Source organism: Eutrigla gurnardus, assembly GCF_963514095.1.
Source record: "Eutrigla gurnardus genome assembly, chromosome: 10".
NCBI classification, from domain to species: Eukaryota; Metazoa; Chordata; class Actinopteri; order Perciformes; family Triglidae; genus Eutrigla; species Eutrigla gurnardus.
The window spans coordinates 10,747,832-10,769,899 of NC_139924.1; the positions used below are offsets into that span (position 1 = coordinate 10,747,832).

Genomic DNA, 22,068 nt, shown 5'->3' on the forward strand with positions numbered 1-22,068 from the left:
AAAAATCCCTTCAAATTACATTCTTTTGTTTACTTTATCTTAATAAGCTCTGCAGAGCTGGAAGCTAAATTTACAGTATAAAATGTGGAAGGTGTGCAACAAATATATACACATACATATCTGAAGTCTGATGATAATTGTCTGGTGAGAGAAGATGAAAGACAGCAAAGGTAATTCGCTTTTAAGAAAACAAATTTATTTACAAATATTTACATTTTTATATATATAAAAAAATATATAATAAAAAAACAATATAAAAAAAATATAATTAATAATTTAACACAAAAAAAAAAAAAAAAGGAAGAGCCTCAGGGACACATATTTGAGGTCAATATTCCTCGATAGCCTGGTCGTTCCCTGCAGACATTGTTGCCCATTAGCTAATAAGCTACTCGGCACTGTCCAAATTGAGCACAACTGTGCTAGCTTCATAAATTAGTTTATGAATTTGGAATTTAACGTAGGCCTTGACTTGGGGCTCCAATCTCTCCAGGGAAGGAGCCAGGCTATCGAGGAATAATTGATCCTCGGTGCGGGGAGGTTGGGGTGCAGGGGGAGCAGGCTGAGGTGGCTGGGCCCGCAGGGCCTCTAGGAGCAGGGTCTGAATTTGGCGATGCCTGCTCTCCTCATCCTCCCTCGCCCTCTTCTGCGTTTTCTTCCTCCCTGTATATCATAGAAACACCATATTATATTATACTGCATCCAATAAATGTGTGTGTGTGTGTATGTGCGCATGCGTGTGTCAGGCAATGATCAGGCAACAGATAAAAACTCAAGTCAAACATGAAAGGCAATCACAACATTGTCTTGTCATAGTGAAAGAACATGCAAAGACTATACTTGTACCATAAAAAAAAATACATGCCAACATTTGTCATGTACATACCAATCTGTGGTCTCGCCACTGAAGGAGCAGGGGCAGCAACAGGGACAGCAGCAGGTGGAGAACCAGGAGCCGGGGGAGCCGGGGGAGAGACAGCAGGTTCCTCCTCAGCCTCGTCCTCGTCCTCGTGATATTCTTCTTCTGTATTATTGACAAGAATGTATTAGTTTTGTATTTACTTTTGTTTGTACATACGGTGTATTCACTGTCTCGGTCATTTCAGTGTCAAAAAGCATTGTACAAACACACTCAAATCATACAGTTTAGCCATAGTAATACCTAATCTCCACAAAACTTTTGAAAATGATGATTAGTTGAGGCTGTGAAAAAGAGACATGTTTCAACTGAAAAACCACACGTTAAACGTTAATTAATTAAATTAACTTAACTGTTGAACCATGAACCAGACAAGTATGCCGGTAAAGCCAGCTATGCTAACTGGGGCTATGCTAGTGCAAACGTCAACAGATCAAGTTAACAAGCAATCAAGTAACAGACAGATACAGAACTTACCAGGTATCCCACACGCCTCGCTCACGCTCACCCAGGCCCGGTCCTTTTTGTTCCTGTCCCTGTAGAGGGGACAGGAACTATCATATAGCTCTGGGTGAGCGGTCACGGCGACTATCAGTGTCTCCTCCATCTTCTTCACTGGAGCGGCAAGCCGGCAAAAAGCGAGGGAACACCAGGACGTCCGTACGTCAGCACGTCGGTGACGATCTCAACGCTGATAGGCTGTCGCGGCGCGTCTTCACGCGAATTCGGCGCAAAAGTTCAATTATTTCAACTCGAGCGATGGCGCGATGAAGCGATGAAGCGATTTTTCGCGTCCATCGCGTCCATCGCGCCGCGCTATCGCGTCCATCGCGTCGCCCGGCGCGATGAAGCGTCTAATCGCGTATTTGCATTGACTTTACATGTAATCTTGTCGCGCGATGAAGTTTCATCGCGTTTGGTGGGTACGCCCTGTTAGGCCTGTTCGATTAATCGATTTTAAATCGTAATCGCGATCATGTAGTTAGGACGATGTTAAAAAGGTGAAAATAATTTTAAGTAAAGTTAAAGTTTTGCACTTTATTCATTCATTTTTGTTTAATGGACACACCTTAAGATACATGTGAAAGTGAGGTTTTTCTCTTAATCCCAAAGGGATTGTTTTTTTTGTTTACAAGAGGTCTACAAGAAGATAACATGGAGCAAAGCCAGATGGCAAAAGTTAATTTATCCTCTCTTTATATTAATCCCTTGAGGGATTTTTGTTTAATAAAAGCAAGGTTTGCACTTAAATCCCAATCGGGAAATTATTTGCAAAATGTTCAATAAAAAACAGCATATTTGAAATAATTTCTTTGCCTTTTTGTCATTTCACAAAATAATCGTAATCGCAATCGAAAATTGGATTTTGAGAGAAGAAAATTGGGATTTTATTTTTGGGCAAAATCGAACAGCCCTAATCAGCATCAACCCCCATCAGTTAGTTTATAGGAAGAACCGGTCTGGGTCTGACGCAGCTGTCTCTAATGAAATAACCAATTCTGCTGCTTTGTACATGAAACGTCATGCAAAAAGTTCACTCTGACAAAGTCTCAAGACAAACACGTGCGATGTTGCCTCAAATGATGATTTATACATTATGTTGGAGACATTTTCTCCCCCTCATCTTTTCTCCTCTCCAGGTTTTGTGCAGAACGGTTACAGTCATTACTACGAACTCTGGAGATCGCCGACATCGCAGACTTCTCAGCCGTTACTCTCATTTCTAACTTTGCTACGCTGGTCAGCACCTACAGCCAAGGTAGTCAAACAGTCTGTACATCTTTGATTAACCAGACACCGTTAGAAACCATGACTTAAGCAGGATGTGTGGTAAAGTGAGATTTAGATGTCTGACATCTCCCAGAGGTTTGTTATGTAGATGTGTTGATGTCACTGCTGCTGCTGTACAACAGTGTTATTTTCATGGTGATGTGAGCTTTTGTTTCAACTGATATTTAGTCTTAAGTTTGCATTTCTCTCTTGTCTGTCTGAAGGTTTCACCATCATCATTGAGCCTTTTGAAGACAGAACTCCAACCATTACCAACCCCGTGCTGCACTTCAGGTGGGGTAGAATTCAATCATTATTGATTAAAGGACATTTACTTATTTTCAGTTTCATATGTATTTTATTTTGTCTGAATAAGCCTACATTCACCATCTGTCTGAAACTGTGTAACTGTTGCTTTAAGCCCAGTCTGCTGTGATGAGTCAGCGTTTTTGTTCTTCTGCATGTATACTGTCACTGCAGCCGGGGACTCACTGTGTGTGTGTCAACTAAGTTTGGTGTCACGTCTAACAGTGACTGTAGTTCGTTCACACCCTGACAGCTTGTCTGAAGGCACAGTTTCTAAATCCTGACTGTGTGAATCTCGTTTTGATATTTTCACTGTATTTATAGAGAACTTAGACCTGTATATGAATCCAAGAAGATGGAATTCTCACTTTCTACAATATTGGACCCCTAAAATATGTATTTAGAAGAATTTCCGTTATGCTTGCAAAGGTCTCCTGTGACTGATGGACTCTTTTATACAAAACATCATCAAACATGATCTGAAATATCATCAGCATTTTAAATGTAAACAAAAAAACATAATAATTCTCACATTTAGGACCAAAACTTCCTTCCTTCTTCTCACCAACATGTTCAGCTGCTGAGAACGTTTCTTTTCTCAGTCCACCAAATGTGTGACTTGTGAAAGTGTGCAGTACAAATAAAATGAACTTGACTAAAGCTCTAATGAGCTGATTCTAGGTTACAGTGTGTATAAACAATGAGGCTAACATGTGACTGATCTGTGATTTCTCTCTCAGCTGTATGGACCCGTCTATCACCATCAAGCCTGTGTTTCAAAGATTTCAGTCGGTCATCATCACCTCGGGGGTGAGTTAGTTATCACTCTTCTTCCTTCTTTCCCTGCTCAGCTCACAGGAAAAAAAGAAGTTTTCCTTTTTTTTGTTTAATATTGTTTAATTTCATCAGATAACAAAGTTATAATAGCAGCTCTATTTCTTATTGAAGACTTTTCATTTCATCTCGCCTTCTGAAATATAATCCTGCAGTTTCATTCATGTAATGTCAGACTGGGGCTACACTATATTAGAACAAAACTGATGTTGCATTTTTTCAGCAATATATATGTCATGTGACATAATTACGAGGGCGGATGAGGGCAATTGTAGGTAGAACAAAAAAAATGGAGCCCGGGGAGGGAGGGCTCATAAAGGTTCCCCCACAACTACAAAAATGTATTCATAAACCACTGGTTGTATGGATATGAAGCTAGATATCAACCTAATATTTGTGTCATCGCACGTCTTGCGTTGTAACTATCACACATGCACTCATCACAATGTTGATGTGGAAACAATATTATGTTATATCTAATTGCATGTATTTAAAAAAAAAAAAAAAACTAATGATATAAGTTGAATATTTAATGTCTTTGTATTTCTTTTTAATGATGATTGAATATTTGTTGAAGCCAGTAAAATGACTTTTTTCATTGATTGTGTCTTAAACAACACCCAAAGTAAGAGTAGGTAATCTCATGGCCATCAAAGCCAGAAACCAGTAAGTCTCAAACTTTAATCATGTATAAATATGGATCTGCCCCATAGACAATGAATGGGAGACTGATTTGGTCTTTTTTTAAAACCCACATGAGCTTCATTCCTCCGTAGACAATAAAATATACTCAGAACCTCTCTCAATATCATCAAAAAAAAAATTCACAGTTCGTTGTCTATGGAGCAGCTCTACACTTTAAATACTCCCAGAACTCTTTCATGGTATCTTACATTTCATACAGAGACCGAACGAAGGTTGCTGCCGTATTTATGCCTAGATGGTGTTATTTATCAAGTGCTACAGTGTTAGCATAGGCTAGCTCTTATTGATCTGACTCCATTCAGAAAACAAGCATCTTAAAAGTGATTTGCTATCGTCTTGCGGACAGACCTAACAAAGCACGAATGTCGTCGGTGCTCTCAAACATACATGGAGCGATGAGGAGGGAAACATGAACGTAAGAGCCCATCTTCAGAAACGGTCTCTTCAACAGTTCTGACTGGTTTCCATCCTTTTTGTGGCGCCGACAGTGCACGGCTTCGCTTCGTTAGATGTGATAGTTTGTTAAGACAGTTGTTTGATTCATTTGTTCAACTTTATTGCCTGGATTTGTGCTGCATTAATATTGATTTTGTTTGTAATTAGATGACTCCGTGGGTTAAATTATACTGAGCTGTATAAGATCTCATCTCTGAGACTCTTTCCTTCTGCTTTGTGGTTGATGGATGTCTTTGGCTTGTGGTGATGGAGGCGAGTGTAAGGAGACGGTAAATATTTTCATATTTAAAGGGGGCATTTATGAAAAAGTCACTTTTTCCGTGCTTGTGTACAAATACTTCTATATCTGGAGCACCTGCCAACCCACAAAATTGCAATAAGATCAGAAAATATGTGATTCAACAAGTCATTCCGACTTGCCTCCCCTTCCTATATCACATGAGGCTAATTATAATATACCGCCCACCATATTTTTCTAGAAAACCAATCGGAGCAGACTGGCCTTTTTCAGGGTAGATCTTAAAGAGACAGGCGCTAAAAGAAGTGTTTCAGACAGAGGTCAAATACAGGTGCATTCAGACAGACACTGCAAGAAAAATAAGGTGCTTTTGAACATGCATGCATGTAAAAACATAAAATACAAATATGAATGTGAAATTGAGCATGTGTCCCATTTAAAGAGTTAAAGGACTAATCTGCAATCATATTCATATTCACAGCTTTTAATTGACAATCTGGATCAGAAGGGTTGATTGCAAAATATGTTTGTCCAAGAAGCAAACTCAATCCATACTTTAATGACCATCCATCCATGACCATCCATCTCTTATCTTCACCAAAAGCTAAACATTTTCTACTTTTTTCCTAAACCTAACCATGTAAAGGCAAATACCGAAACATAACGTCTATTAATCATACGCCCAGTGGGGGACGTAACCTAGATATCGAAGAAGCGTTGAGGTTTCAACCACATTGATCTCAATGTTAAACAAGATGACTGAACATACACTGTTATTACCAGTGTTGCAGATTAGGGCTCATGTACTATTCATCAGGAGCACTTTGATCGGCGCAGCATTCATAATTACCACGGCAAGGTCTGAACGTTATATACGAATAAAATGACTCTATTGATGATTAAATGACCATAATTTGTCATCCAAGTCACTTGATTTATGAAGTTTCTTTTAAACGTTTTTCCAGACAAAATGCTTCCTCAATGATTGCACATCTTCATCATCGACAGAAGTCCAGCTATCTCTTTGGAGAGGCGAGCGCTGCATTCTTCCAATTTTGTGACAAAACCTCTGAACCCTGAACATAAAACAGCACACTTCTTTAAAGAGTTCACTATCAAAGGCCCTCAGGCGACACCTAACAGTCGTCCCATAATTCACAGTGGTTGTCTCAGGAAAGAGATGTTTAAGATGTTTCACTGATAACAGGCGAGTTGATGCAGAAGCAGCAAGCTTTTGAAACCGACCACTTGTGTTTCCACTAACCGGGCTGAGAGGTCCTTGGGGAATGTGTGACCAATTTTCTGCACTGATTCATGGACTGACTGGCTATAGAGTCCTCAAGTCACACATTTTCACACAACTCGGGGCAGTCGGACCCCTCTTAGCAAACACTCGGAGTGTTTTCCATCTTATGCCATCACTGAAAAGAAGGTTGTAAATCTCCTCCTCCGCCTTTCATTCCTCTCTTCCCCGGCTCCTGCCTCCTCCCTTCCCCTTTTACCCCATCTATCTCCCCCTTCGCCTTTCCTCCCTTTCTCTTCATCGCTTCCTGATGCCTTTTTTTTTTTTGTCTCTTCTTCGTCTTCAGGGTTTTGGTGTCACATTCCTGAAGTCTCCGAAGAAGTGACCCGACGGCAGACAGCTGGGCCGCCGGCGATCAGATCCTTCATCCCTTCGTCTCGTCCGTCGGAGGAGGGATAAAGACGAGTGGGTGTGCGTTTTGAAGAGAAGAGGACCCGGGGTTTGCTTGGATATGGCTTTTCTGCATATGAGAGAGAGACACACAGAGCTGATCTGAGTTCAAGGCCCCCGAGTCACATGACAGCGTGAGGCACCACCCCCGGGGTTGCTATCGCTACACTGACCAACCTAAATATTTGTGTACTGACTCGGACAAGCAGCAGGATTTCTCAGTTTGGAGGCAAAAGAGCTTCTTATTTTGCGAGTTTGCTGAGCCGTTTGTTTGCGTTCAGCTTCGTTTGCTGAGAAACCGACTGCTACTCAAACATACAGAGGTGCTACCCAGTTAGTGGGCCGGAGGACACTTTCCATTCAGAGTTTCCTCTGAATCACATCACGTCGACCTGTCAGAAGCAAAATGCCAGCAAAGACGCCGATGTACTTAAAAACTACAACCCCCAAGAAGGGAAAGAGGCTGAGGCTTCGTGATGTCCTCTCTGGTGATATGATTAGCCCCCCGCTGGGGGACGTGCGCCACAGCGCCCACGTGGGGCCCGAAGGGGAGGGCGACATGTTCGGGGACGTGGGTTTCCTGCAGGGGAAGATGAACATGCTGCCGGCTCTGAGCAGGATGCAGGACGGACGCTCGCACAGCGTAGAGAGACAGCTGGAAGACGACTTCACAGCCAGGCAGGACTCACACAACTACGCCTACAACGGCTACCACTATCAGGACACCTCCAACGGCCTGCTGAAGACCACCGTCTCCATGCCTGTGTTCATCGCCCACGAACAGGCTCCACCCAAACCCCCACGCCTCCACCTGGACGACCCCTCCCCTCCTTCTCTGCCTTCTCAGCAAAACCCCTTCCAGCAGCATCAGCAGCCTGTAGACCCAAGCCCCAAACAAGCCAACGGCTACAGTCACACAAACAACCAGAGCCTGCTCTTTGAGAACGGCATGAAGGGCCGTTTGGCATCAGAGCCCTGCCGCGACATCTCCATCTCCCCCGCCATCCGCAGGCTCGTCCCCTCCTCTGGCTCCTTCTCGGAGGTCTCCTCTGAGGACTCCATGTCGGAAACCTGCGGACCCCTGGACGTACGCCGGGGCCTCAGCCTGGACTCTGATGCCGGCCTGAGCAACGAGGATCTGAGGAGTGAACGCAGTGAGTCGCCCTGTGGTGCCTTCCATCCGGCTGGTCTGGCGGTCTCGTCCGGGGTGTCGCGGTCAGACTCCATGGCGGGGTTAAACCTGGATCTGGGCCCATCTATCATGGAGGACGTCCTGAGTATCATGGATCGTTACAAGACGGACGATGACCGCAATGAGCTGTGAACGAATGTGATATTTTGTATACATGGTCTAATAAATCCTTAAACACTTTACAAAGACACTAAAGGAGGACAAAGGATGGAGGAATGGAGGGTGGAGAAGAAGCTGAGTTTGAAATTCATTGGAAGACTTAAGACTTAAGTGTTGGGACGTTACCGCCTAACATGACAACAACCAAGGCAACAGGCTGGTCCTCAGGAGCCTTTATCAGAGCTGAACCTCATAAACTGTAAGATAACGAACTACACTTGTTATCACAAACACGTTGTCCTCTTCTTGGGACAAAATACCTGCCACTGCCCACATCGCATTGTCTCTTAATATGACTTATGCGGACAATTTTCTGCTTGTTTCTGTTTAACAAATTGCCAACTATGACAGCTCTAAACGTGTTGAGACTCAGGAGAAAATCCAGGAGCTGCCGGGACTCACTTATCCACCGTGGAAACCACAGCTACTAATGAATGATGTCTTATAGCTTCAGCTGTTGTTCACATTACACATTCTCAGTCATACTAAGCTGAACTGCAACCGTAAATAGTATATTCATATTCTGTCCTAATTCATCTTGGCTGGCTGCATATCTTCACTGGTTTACTGTAATGCTCCACAGCCAGATGAAATGTGAACAACTTCTCTCCTTGGAGATGAAGATGCAAGTTAAAAGGGTCGTTAGTGTAACATATGACAGCAGCAGCACAACATTTCAGTCTGTCTTTTGATCACAGGCAAACTGAAGGAGCTCATTCTTCTAGTTAAAATGCTTTAAGTGTAAGAAATGTGCTGCTTTGTAGATCATTTTCAAATATTGGTCTTTTTCAAAACACTCTTCGTCCATGTTGTGGCTCACTGTCGGCCTCGCTGCATTATCACAGTAGCCTATTATCAAAATGTCATTTATGCTGTATATCATCGTAAATGTATGAATAAAACATTCCTATAAAGAAAACTGAGTAGTCATGGGCCATTCTACACACACACACACACACACACACACACACATAATTGTGATTGATAATAATTGATCAGGGGCTGCACGGTGGTGTAGTGAGTAGCACTGTCTCCTCACAGCGAGAGGGTCCCAGGTTCGATTCCCAGGTCGGGTTCGGGTTCCTTCTGTGTGGAGTTTGCATGTTCTCCCCGTGTAAGCGTGGGTTCTCTCCAGGTTCTCCGGCTTCCTCCCACAGTCCAAAGACATGCAGGATGGGGATAGGTTCATTGGTGACTCTAAATGTCCCGTAGGTGTGAATGTGAGAGTGAATGGTTGTTTGTCTCTACATGTTGGCCCTGTGATAGACTGGCGGCCTGTCCAGGGTGAACCCTGCCTTCGCCCAATGACAGCTGGGATCGGCTCCAGCCCCCCCGTGACCCTGAATACAGGATAAGCGGTAGACAATGGATGGATGAAATAATTGATCATTAATATATATTTTGATATTTTTTTAATTAAGTCAAAAGACATTTTTTATTTAAAATATTTTGTTTTTTAAATTTATTTTAAAACATGTCTACCACTTCATTTACAATTCATTTATTCTTCACCTTAGAGAAATCCCTTTCTTCAGGCAATGAGGAGGCAAAACAGCCTTTTCAATGGCAGGTCTCTTGAGGAGTACAGCAGGCAAAGATATAAACTGATTTGGATTAAAAAAAAAACAACAACCTAAGGATATTCTTTCCCCGGCACCGTCTGTTGCTCCACCCTCTAGGACGGTAGGTGGCGCTAATGCATTTCTAAACAGGTTTGCCAGCCGCCAATTAATACAATAGAAGAAGAGAAAAACGCAGCAGCTTCAGCAGAAGAAGAAGAAGAAAAAGAAGCCGGCTTCGGCGCATTTGTTTTCTTTTCCCAAACACCAAAGTTATAAATTATAATCTAAAAATGGGAAGTGAGTGACACAGAAGAGGAGCGGCTTCTACAACATCTGCAAACATGAAGTGAGTGTTTCTACTTGGGCAGAAAAGACGACTGTTGCAGACAACACGGATTGTTGGTGCTAGCGTGATTGCATTCAGTTTAACGATGCCTGGATAAGTTAACTAGCATGTGTTGATATATCCTGACAATGGCAGCTACAGTTTGGGCATCCGGGCATCCTCTAAAAGTCAGTGTTCGTGCTATCATCTGTGAGAGACGGAGACTCCGTGATTAGCTCCTATACGAAGCTAGCTAGCGTTAGCATCATTGCGGTGCTGTTACACGCACACGGTGTGTCATAATTCAGTTTCCATTTCATTCCAGGCTCAACATCGACGGTCTGTTGGTGTATTTTCCATATGATTACATTTATCCCGAGCAGTACTCCTACATGCTGGAGCTGAAGAGGACTTTGGATGCCAAGGTAGGTGGTGTTTGTGTAGCTCTCAGTGGCATTAAAACAGTGCAGCTGTGTAGGCGAGTACAACAGACACGCAGAACAAAACGTCAAACTAAACTAGCATGCACATATGGTGGAGGTATTCCGATCTTTTACTTGAGTAGTGTACAAATACTGTTACAAGTAAAAGTCCTGCATTTAAAATTTTACTTAGTTAGTATCCAAATATGCTTAAAGTACCCATGCAGAATGCTTCACTTTGGAATATACTGTATATTGGATTACAATGAGTGATGAATGAATATGTTCATTGCTTTAATGTTGCATCATGGATGAGGAACATTTCACTACATCGTGAATAATTGATAAGAATTTCATACTTCAAGAACATCAAGCTGATAATATTGTAGCTATTGTCTCTCAGTGACTGATGAATCATGAGTCAAGAGTGGAGTTCAAATTAAATTGTTTTTATTTTCTACTATGTGTGCTTATGTATATAGTATATGTATATACTATATATACATATAATATTGGTAATAATGAATGCTTTTACTTTTTGAACTATAAGTATATTTTGATGCTAATACTCTTTCACTTTTCCTTTAGTAACATTTTGAATGTAGGACTATGATTTTCAGATTTGTGGTATTAGTACTTTTATGATCCGAGTACTCCTTCCACCTCTGCTGAGGATGAATGTGTTCACTGAGCTCCCTGCACCATGGAGGACTCCTCTGAAAACTTAAATTTATTCAAATGCAAACCGGCCAAATATGAAACCCAATAAAACATGAATTCATTGTTGTTGTCATTGAATCTAAATAATATGGACCACACACAGACACGTCTGTTGCTTACCGAACGCATATTTAATAGAATACCACTTCCTCCGCCCTACCCATAATACCCCTGAACATTCTGATAGGCATGTTAATCATGGACATGACAATTGTTTCCTTTGTTAAGAAGACATACTTCACATTTTGTACCCATTTTATTTTCAAGGTATGAAAATAATCATTTATTTAACATTTAAAGTTAAGTTTTAAAGTTTTAAAATGCAATAAATGCGTCCAAAATAAATACAAATCTGGGTTTCAATCTACAGTCGATCTCCTACAGTTTAGCCTGGGACTGTGAGGTACCCAGTTAACCGTGTGTGGCCGCGAGGAGGCACTGTAGGAGTCTTGGTGGTGGAGAGGCTATGTACCGGCAGGAGGAGACAAACTCTGCTCCTCTTTTCACCCCCAAAGGAGGCTAGCCGGTGGCCGTAGCTGAAAGCAGAAGGAAGCAAGTAGAAGCGACATGCAACATGCACTAGCTACAAGCACTACTACCACAGTACTACTGCACTGACGCTTCACACGCACCCTGTGTGTCAGACAGACACACACACACACACACACACACACACACACACACACACACACACACACACACACACACACACACACACACACTAGAGTTCTCAACGGGCCTGAAAATTACAACCCGACCCGACCCGGACCTTGGCAGAAAAGTTGCGTTGTACACACCGCTTCGACGTGCTTCCGACACCACAGCAGCGTGTACGTTCTGCGCTTGCGCGAGATGCAATAAGCCTCCTTAAACAGCGGGTGGCGCTAGTCTCGTGCCAGTACTCCAAAACAGGAAAACAGGAAATGAGGGAGCAGAGTGCAGATAAAAACAATGCACACAGTTTTGGTTCAGTATTCGTTCGACTCGAGAAGACCTTTGTGGACTAAATACTTGGCATTTCTGGAAAGATGACTCTGGCTAGGGTGACACTCGCGTTGTGTGCTCTCGGGCTCATTATTTTACGAAGACGTCGTCTCAGTAGGGAACGAGTAATACGGAGTTTACCATCGTCACTTCCGCCCCGCCCACACACCGCCATTGTGATACTCTGATTCGCTAGCACACCGCCAATCAGAGTATCCAATGGCTCAGACGTCCAACAGCCCACCTCCTCAGACTTCGCATGCTCAGTCTGATCAGACAACGTCCGAGCGGCTCCGAAAGCTTCCGACGCAGCTGTACACACCAAACATATGTGTTCCCGACCTCGTCCGAGCCTCCCCAAACGCTTCAGACGTCCAACGGTTGGGCCGGTGTGTTCCTGCCTTTATAAAGCCCGGACCCGATGTAACCCGACACATCAACATGAATTATCTGCCCGAACCCCCCCGGCCTTTTTTCCCCTCATACACGTATTATCATGACCAGCGGACGGGAATTCAAATCAACGCCTTTTAACAATACAAACCATACAAACAACTGAAGGCTGAAGGCGTGCACGCAGCGGCGTCAGGTCTGCCCCGCCCCTCTCCATGATGCACGTTGCACGCAGCAGCCAGACTTTCTTTACGGTGAACAGCAGCGATGATTAATCAATGTTTTTTTTTCACTGAGCGGAAAAAATTAAGCCCGAGGTCCAACCTGACCCAAGTCACTTGCTTATATTTTCGACCCGAACCCGGCCCGAACCCGCGGGTCCCGTCGGGTTTGTTGGGCCGACCCGACCCGTTGAGAACTCTAACACACACACACACACACACACACACACACACACACACACACACACACACACACACACACACACACACACACACACACACACACACACTCTGTGCACAAAACCGCTTCATGAGCACTTTAAGCTCATACCAGAGCAGAAGCTCTTTCTGTAGCTCAGCTTCTAGAGCGTCGCATCGTGTCTGCAGTGCTTGGCTGCTCATCAGGAGTTCAGTCTCTTTCTCAGGAGCTGGTTTGTGGTCTCTGTCAGCTGCTGAGAGAGACCCTTCTTATGTTTCCTGAGTTGCAGGATTTGGGTGTCCCCCTGGCGGACCCGCTCTTGAATGGAATGTCATTTTTGTGTGTTTTTTTTCAATACATACATATATTTTTATATATATGTATACATTGTGGGAAAACCTGAGCGCCAGGAGAAAACCCTAAAGTGCATATTTTTGGGATTTAGTGGGAAACCTGGTTATCAGGAGACCCACACGGACACAGGGAGTATAGACTTCTTCTGCTTCTCCTCCCGCTCTTTCTCCTCCTTCTCCTGCTTGGCTTTCTTCTTTCTTCTTATTTTCTTCTTTATTCATCCTTTGCAGCTCTGCCTGCGGGTCCTGGATCTTCTTCTTGAAGAGAGAGAAGACTACTCCCCTCTTCTTCAGTTTCAGACAGAGCTTCTCCAGGTCCTTGTTGTCGTCCTGGACCTCTTTGACTTTGGTCTCAATGTGATATGCTTCATTTTCCAGGACTTCCTCCATCGATTTGACGAGAGCACACATCCGTTGATGGTCTTTCTCCAAGCTCTTGCTGCTTGCTTGCTTCTCAGCCAGATCTTTGTTGTTGTCCTCCACCTCTCGTAGCTGTCTCGCCAATTCGTTGTTCTTGGCCAGCTCCTTTTTTTAATTTTGTTTCCAGAACCTTATGGACTGTCTGCAAACCTTCCTCTTTGGTGACATGGCTTTGTTTTTCTGCCAGGTCCTTTGTGAGCTGGTCGTTCATTATCTCATTCTCAGCCACCAGGTCCTCCAGCAGGCTGATGCTTGTCTCCAGGCGCTGCTGTGACATGGCTAGGTCCTTTTGGAACTTGGCTTCCAGCTCATTTTTCTCGTCCATCAGTTGGATGTTAGTCTCCTGGCTACGTTCTTTCGCAGCCAGCTCTTTCTGAAGCTCAGCTTCCAGAGCGTCGCATCGTGCCAGAAGTTCAGTCTCTCTGCTAAGCAGCTGGTTTGTTGTCTCTGTCAGCTGCTGAGAGAGAACCTCCTTATATTTCCTGAGTTGCAGGATTTGGGTGTCCCCCTGGCGGACCCGCTCTTGAATGGAATGTCATTTTTGTTGGATGGAATGGAATTTGTGTTTTTTTTAATACATATATATTTTTATATATATGTATACATTGTGGGAAAACCTGAGCGCCAGGAGAAAACCCTAAAGTGCATATTTTTGGGATTTAGTGGGAAACCTGGTAACCAGGAGACCCACACAGACACAGGGAGTATAGACTTCTTCTGCTTCTCCTCCCGCTCTTTCTCCTCCTTCTCCTGCTTGGCTTTCTTCTTTCTTCTTCTTTTCTTCTTTCTTCATCCTTTGCAGCTCTGCCTGCGGGTCCTGGATCTTCTTCTTGAAGAGAGAGAAGACTACTCTCCTCTTCTTCAGTTTCAGACAGAGCTTCTCCAGGTCCTTGTTGTCGTCCTGGACCTCTTTGACTTTGGTCTCAATGTGATATGCTTAATTTGCCAGGACTTCCTCCATCGATTTGACGAGAGCACACATCCGTTGATGGTCTTTCTCCAAGCTCTCGCTGCTTGCTTGCTTCTCAGCCAGATCTTTGTTGTTGTCCTTCACCTCTTGTAGCTGTTTCGCCAATTCGTTGTTCTTGGCCAGCTCCTTTTTTAATTTTGTTTCCAGAACCTTATGGACTGTCTGCAAACCTTCCTCTTTGGTGACATGGCTTTGTTTTTCTGCCAGGTCCTTTGTGAGCTGGTCGTCCATTATCTCATTTTCAGCCACCAGGTCCTCCAGCAGGCTGATGCTTGTCTCCAGGCGCTGCTGTGACATGGCTAGGTCCTTTTGGAACTTGGCTTCCAGCTCATTTTTCTCGTCCATCAGTTGGATGTTAGTCTCCTGGCTACGTTCTTTCGCAGCCAGCTCTTTCTGAAGCTCAGCTTCAAGAGCGTCGCATCGTGCCAGAAGTTCAGTCTCTCTGCTTAGCAGCTGGTTTGTTGTCTCTGTCAGCTGCTGAGAGAGAACCTCCTTATATTTCCTGAGTAGCAGGATTTGGGTGTCCCCCTGGTGGACCCGCTCTTGAATGGAATGTCATTTTTGTTGGATGGAATGGAATTTGTGTGTTTTTTTTAATACATACATATATTTTTATATATATGTATACATTGTGGGAAAACCTGAGCGCCAGGAGAAAACCCTAAAGTGCATATTTTTGGGATTTAGTGGGAAACCTGGTAACCAGGAGACCCACGCAGACACAGGGAGTATATGCAAACTCCACACAGAGGGACGGGTGGCGGCGTCACTGTGAGGCTGCAGTGCTGAACACTGAGCAACCGTGCTGCCGAATGAGGGGGAGGGGGGAGGAGGAGTGGGTGGAAGGAGTGGTGAGGTAGATGGAGGTGACGGAGGTAGAGGAGGGAGGGAGGGAGGAAGGATGGAGAGTCGAAGGGGTGAAGGGTGGAGAGGGGAAGGGGGGAGTTACTGTTGTCCAGCCTCCGCTGAACAACCGGCAGCCTCCTCCACCTTGCTGTCGCTGCCACACCGGTTTTCCTGTTGGCTGAACATACCCCTCTTCTTCTGCTTCTCCTCCTTCTCCAGCTCGGCTTTCTTCTTCATCTCCTTCTCGTGCATCTTGTCCTTCATCCTTTGCAGCTCTGCCTGCGGGTCCTGGATCTTCTTCTTGAAGAGAGAGAAGACTACTCTCCTCTTCTTCAGTTTCAGACAGAGCTTCTCCAGGTCCTTGTTGTCGTCCTGGACCTCTTTGACTTTGGTCTCAATGTGATATGCTTCATTTTCCAGGACTTCCTCCATCGATTTGACGAGAGCACACATCCGTTGATGGTCTTTCTCCAAGCTCTTGCTGCTTGCTTGCTTCTCAGCCAGATCTTTGTTGTTGTCCTCCACCTCTCGTAGCTGTCTCGCCAATTCGTTGTTCTTGGCCAGCTCCTTTTTTAATTTTGTTTCCAGAACCTTATGGACTGTCTGCAAACCTTCCTCTTTGGTGACATGGCTTTGTTTTTCTACCAGGTCCTTTGTGAGCTGGTCGTCCATTATCTCATTTTCAGCCACCAGTTCCTCCAGCAGGCTGATGCTTGTCTCCAGGCGCTGCTGTGACATGGCTAGGTCCTTTTGGAACTTGGCTTCCAGCTCATTTTTCTCGTCCATCAGTTGGATGTTAGTCTCCTGGCTACGTTCTTTCGCAGCCAGCTCTTTCTGAAGCTCAGCTTCCAAAGCGTTGCATCGTGCCAGAAGTTCAGTCTCTCTGCTAAGCAGCTGGTTTCTGTCGCTGCCACACCGGTTTTCCTGGTGGCTGAACATACCCCTCTTCTTCATCTCCTTCTCATGAATCTTGTCTTTCATCCTTTGCAGCTCTGCCTGCGGGTCCTGGATCTTCTTCTTGAAGAGAGAGAAGACTACTCTCCTATTCTTCAGTTTCAGACAGAGCTTCTCCAGGTCCTTGTTGTCGTCCTGGACCTCTTTGACTTTGGTCTCAATGTGATATGCTTCATTTGCCAGGACTTCCTCCATCGATTTGACGAGAGCACACATCCGTTGATGGTCTTTCTCCAAGCTCTCGCTGCTTGCTTGCTTCTCAGCCAGATCTTTGTTGTTGTCCTCCACCTCTCGTAGCTGTCTCGCCAATTTGTTGTTCTTGGCCAGCTCCTTTTTGAATTTTTTTTCCAGAACCTTATGGACTGTCTGCAAACCTTCCACTTTGGTGACATGGCTTTGTTTTTCTGCCAGGTCCTTTGTGAGCTGGTCGTCCATTATCTCATTTTCAGCCACCAGTTCCTCCAGCAGGCTGATGCTTGTCTCCAGGCGCTGCTGTGACATGGCTAGGTCCTTTTGGAACTTGGCTTCCAGCTCATTCTTCTCGTCCATCAGTTGGATGTTAGTCTCCTGGCTACGTTCTTTCGCAGCCAGCTCTTTCTGAAGCTCAGCTTCCAGAGCGTCGCATCGTGCCAGAAGTTCAGTCTCTCTGCTAAGCAGCTGGTTTGATGTCTCTGTCAGCTGCTGAGAGAGAACCTCCTTATCTTTCCTGAGTTGCAGGATTTGGGTGTCCGCCTCGTGGACCCGCTCTTCCATAAGGGGCACCTTCTCCTGGGCTTTAGTGTTGCTTTGGTGCGAGAGCTTTTTTATTTCTGCCTCGTACCTTGCAGCCATCTCATCAAATCTCTGTTCACTGAGGCGCCGGGCGGCTTCTGCCTTCTCCTCCTGCGCCTGAAGCTTTCTCTTCAGCTGGTTGATCTCAGGCTCAACCAGATGGTTCAAACGCACTTTGAGCTTGTGCATCATGTTACCCAAGTTTCTCCTTTCTGTACAGTCTTGATCCTCAAACTGCTCTTGTCCCTGAACCTCTGGACTGCCCCCTGGACCACCAGCAGATCTTTGCTGGTCTGCTTGCTGGGTTCTTCTGTCCATGGCACAGGCTGTAACAGATTGGGGCACACTTGGTTTGTATGACGTAGACTGCATCGCTGCCGATTCGAAATCCTACAGTAGTAAATCGTCCTGTATGAAACCGTATCTGTCGTAGAGCGTATCTGTAATAGATCGTATCTGTAATAGATCGTATCTGTTATAGATTGTATCTGTAATAGATCGTTTCTCAAGACGGCAAAACCACACCGAATGATGTGCTCTCCTGCTATTTATACACTCTGTAGACTCTTGGATCAAAGCCACTGCCTTCGATCCTTTGATGTCAGATTCTGGAATCAAAGCCACTGCCTTGGTCCTGTGATGTCAGATTCTGGAATCAAAGCCACTGCCATGGTCCTGTGATGTCAGTCTGTGATGTCATCAGAATGAACTATGAAGGAAAACATTGTTTTCCTCACATATTTTTGTGTTTTTTTACTACTATATATTATATATATATATAACCACGCTAATAATTTTGAAGATAAAAATTACCGTTTTCATTTCAAATACAATTATTATCTCGGTGGATTAGCGCGGTGTGGAAACCGTGTGTTTAATCCTTCCCAGCTTCATCCGAGTCACCTGAAGTTACCGCGCAGGCGCAGTGTGTAGCCTGCGCGTGTATCAACAACAACAACTACTACCACCACAACTTTCTGTTGGAATTATGGCGGAAGGAGGAGACGACAGCCCTCGGGAATCATGCAAGGCAAGTACACCTTTTAGCTGAAATGCATGGTGTGTTGACTTCCGTCAGTCTAACGTATTAACTTGTCAATAGTTCTAATGTAAACAGAAGCCTGAATGCAGCGACAACGCATCTAGCAGCTAATATTCTAAGCGAAACGGCTAAATATCCATTCACGATGAGACGGCGAAACGTTAGTTAACACTACTAAGGAAAGGAATGTTTGCTGAAATGAATGACATGGTAGCAGAAGCATTCTACCTAAAAAACACAGCAACAGCTATAGGCAAAATCGTATGTACATTATTATGAATTGTAGCCTAATAATAATTAATAACAATAATGACATGGCTATCCCTTTTCTTTTTTACAGAAAGGACATGCAGTGGGGCAACCAAGTACTGCTTCTGGTTCATCAGTGACACAGACACTTGAGCAAGCATTCAAAAAAGAGTCCGCTTATGCGCCTCATTACATATGATTGTAGTAGTTATTTTTGTAATTTGTTTATAGTGGCTATTTTAAATGCATAATGCACTTTTGTCTTATTTTTAAGGTTTACTTTAAAGTGCTCATGGTTACAGTTCTACATTTTAATTTTGATGATGAAGAAAACCAGTATAGAATAAGTGGAGTTTCTTTGATTTCTTTACATATTTTTCTTAGCTTGAATGTTTGATTTGTATATAAACCTGCACTACTGGAAATGATTTCTGACAAATGAGCTGTTTAAATGCTTTTGAAATATAATAAACACTGTAACACTTTTTGAAGCTATTTCAGTTTGTGTCAGCCTATCAGTGCTTTCCGAACATTTTGAACACACTTAAAAATACTGCGATAATACAGAAAACCGTGATAAATTTGGTCACAATAACCGTGAGGTTAAGTTTTCATACCGTTACATCCCTAGTGCTTTGTTGTCATCTCACACTGTTTCTGTTCAGGGTCATGGAGTCCTGGAGATGCCATCAGGAACAGGGAAGACCATCTCTCTGCTGTCTCTCATTGTCGCCTACCAAAAGGTGAGTTCAGCTCTTCAGGCTTCCTGCCAGCTAATAGCAAACACACACCTTGATATATTGGGTTCTCTTCCTCTCAGGCCTTCCCTCTGGAAGTGACCAAGCTGATATACTGCTCCAGAACAGTTCCTGAAATACAGAAGGTGCGTAAATGGCAAATAAAATCACGCTCGGCACAAAGTGAAAAGTGATTCAGAGGTTTAATCCCGGTATCAACAGTTTATCATGTCTAACTTTATCTACAGCTCAGAAATGTTTAAAGTTAAAAATAGTACACACAACAGTAAAACAGTGGTATTTAGAAGATGTGTTAAAAATCATCAGAACTTGCATCGTATATTTGATCTGCTGTATGATCAGGTTGTGGAGGAGTTGAGGAAGTTGATGGAGTTTTATTCCAAGCAAACTGGAGAGAGCAACAACTTCCTGGCTCTGGCCCTTTCCTCCAGAAAAAACCTCTGCATCCACCCGGAGGTACGAACAGCCGAGTCTTATATTGAGTTTATTCTGTGAATGTCACTTGAAACTCGGTCTAAAGGATTAAATGGATGCTTTGTCTGCTTCTATCCAGGTGAGCGCTCTGCGTTTTGGTAAGGAGGTTGACGGGAAGTGCCACAGTCTGACAGCATCGTACATTCGTGCACAACACCACAGTGACCCAGACCTGCCTGTGTGTCGCTTCTATGAGGTAAGAAATCACCAGAGTTCTACCAAGTCAGACCAGCTGTTTCTCTGGACGGAGACGGGTTGAGGGACTTTGATCATAAACATAGTATGACAAATACCACATTTAGTACATTTTGTCCACACACTGAGTGGATTAACCTTATTTTTTTAGGTAAGTTGGCGTATAACTACAGTTATATAGCTGAAGCTTTTATCCAAAATGACTTGTATTGAATGCATGTGGATATGACCAAAAACATTACAAGAAATCACAAGTAATTTAACATCAACTTCATCTGTTCCGCTGAACTGCTCCATTGAGAGACAAGAGACAGAGAAAGGGTCAAACACGACATATTCCCTTGAGTTCCCTTCCTCTGCTCTGTCTTTCTGTTTGAAATGCTCCATGTTGCTCATGTCTTCCCTGTTGCACTGAGGAGTGCATGGTTGAATCTTCTTTACAGGACCTTTTTTTGGGGGGAAAAAGTTGGAAATCTGACGATAATTTCAGTTTCTGACTTTGATAAACAACTTTTGTTGTTTTGTTTTTTAAAATGATACAATATGCTTTTCAAACCCACCAGCAGGTTTTGTATTTCAGAGGATGTTACCACCCTCTTATCTTTCTCTTTAGAGTAAAATATGCAGAGTCTGTTACACGTTCACACGTTTGATGCATTCAGGATTCTCACCAAATTGCCTCTTAGTCCGACCACAGTTAATGTCATCTAGCTTGTTTTGTTGTCGGCTTTAGTGAACGCTGCACAAATATGTGTGCAGCTCTCGTGACGACGTCTGCTCCTGTTCTGGTTTGTGTCTGTAGGAGTTTGATGCAGTCGGCCGACAGGTCCCTCTTCCTCCTGGTGTTTACAACCTTGACGACCTGAAGGACTTCGGCAGGAGGAAAGGCTGGTGTCCGTATTATCTGGCACGCTACTCGGTACGTTGCACTACACAAAATGCAACGTGTAGCCTGGATTGATTTGTAGTTGGCTAAGCTTAAAACAAAGGTGGATCATTTTCCTGTAATGGGAACCCAGCAGTTTTACTTTTACAAAGTATTTAAATGTGGAACATTTGGCGACTGCTCTTTGCACCATTACTCTTTACTGAAATAATGTGATAATATTTCAAGATGATTAATTAAAGGGTGGTATCGCGTCTCTTAGCTGTGTCCCGTTTTCTGTCTTTATTTCCTCTCAGATCCTGCATGCCAACATCGTGGTGTACAGTTACCACTACCTGCTGGACCCCAAGATAGCTGACCTGGTGTCCAAAGAGCTGGCCAAGAATTCTGTAGTGGTGTTTGACGAGGCTCACAATATTGGTGAGGAGACGTTGTCATATTAAGGTTTAGTGCACTCAAATTCATTTATTACATAACAGTTGAAATATTCCGGCTCCGAGGCCATGAAAACGACATGAATGCACACGATGGAGGACATTTTGCACAAAACTGCACAGCTGTTGTCCATATTGTCGTCATGTTTTTCACATTTTTATTGTAAATGTTTGCAGTAGCTACTTCCATCATCAGTTCTGTGAAAAGTGATGCGTTTAAGCAACTGAACACAGACATGGAAGAAATGTAAATAATTATTATTAATTATTTACAACTGAGCACAACTTTTTCTGTCAAAAATTATTCATAAAGAAATTATGTAGAAACCAGTAACAGTAACTCTGAGACCACACTGCATATCTGTAGGTTAGATGAGCCAATATTTACACAAATCTGACATTATTTTATATTTTCTGCTAATTATATCACTGTAACATGAGTGAACATGAAGGTGACTCTTGAAAAGAGCTTTGTTGTTTCTTCTTCCTCTTATCTTTTCATCCCGTTGTCTCCTCAGACAACGTGTGCATCGACTCCATGAGTGTGAACATCACCAGACGAACACTCGACCGCTGCCAGAACAACGTGGACACTCTTCAGAACACCATCCAAAAGTA

General features: G+C 43.7%; 1 protein-coding gene across 2 annotated transcripts in view; it reads left to right on the forward strand.

Moving 5' to 3' along the window:
• ercc2 (excision repair cross-complementation group 2) overlaps window positions 1-22,068 on the forward strand; it is a 46,692-nt gene that overhangs the window by 15,998 nt on the left and 8,626 nt on the right. Inside the window, exons 1-9 of one of the 2 annotated variants that reach the window (XM_084018948.1) lie at window positions 10,026-10,180; window positions 10,485-10,584; window positions 19,369-19,446; window positions 19,524-19,586; window positions 19,804-19,917; window positions 20,015-20,131; window positions 20,933-21,049; window positions 21,313-21,436; window positions 21,969-22,065. In XM_084018948.1, coding sequence (XP_083875074.1) covers window positions 10,176-10,180; window positions 10,485-10,584; window positions 19,369-19,446; window positions 19,524-19,586; window positions 19,804-19,917; window positions 20,015-20,131; window positions 20,933-21,049; window positions 21,313-21,436; window positions 21,969-22,065 — 815 coding nt within the window. In that variant the 5' untranslated portion in view covers window positions 10,026-10,175. Of the gene's footprint in view, window positions 1-2,559; window positions 2,679-2,913; window positions 2,984-3,735; window positions 3,806-6,817; window positions 10,181-10,484; window positions 10,585-19,368; window positions 19,447-19,523; window positions 19,587-19,803; window positions 19,918-20,014; window positions 20,132-20,932; window positions 21,050-21,312; window positions 21,437-21,968; window positions 22,066-22,068 lie in introns of those variants that run through there. The other variant, XM_084018949.1, reaches the window with a different exon arrangement.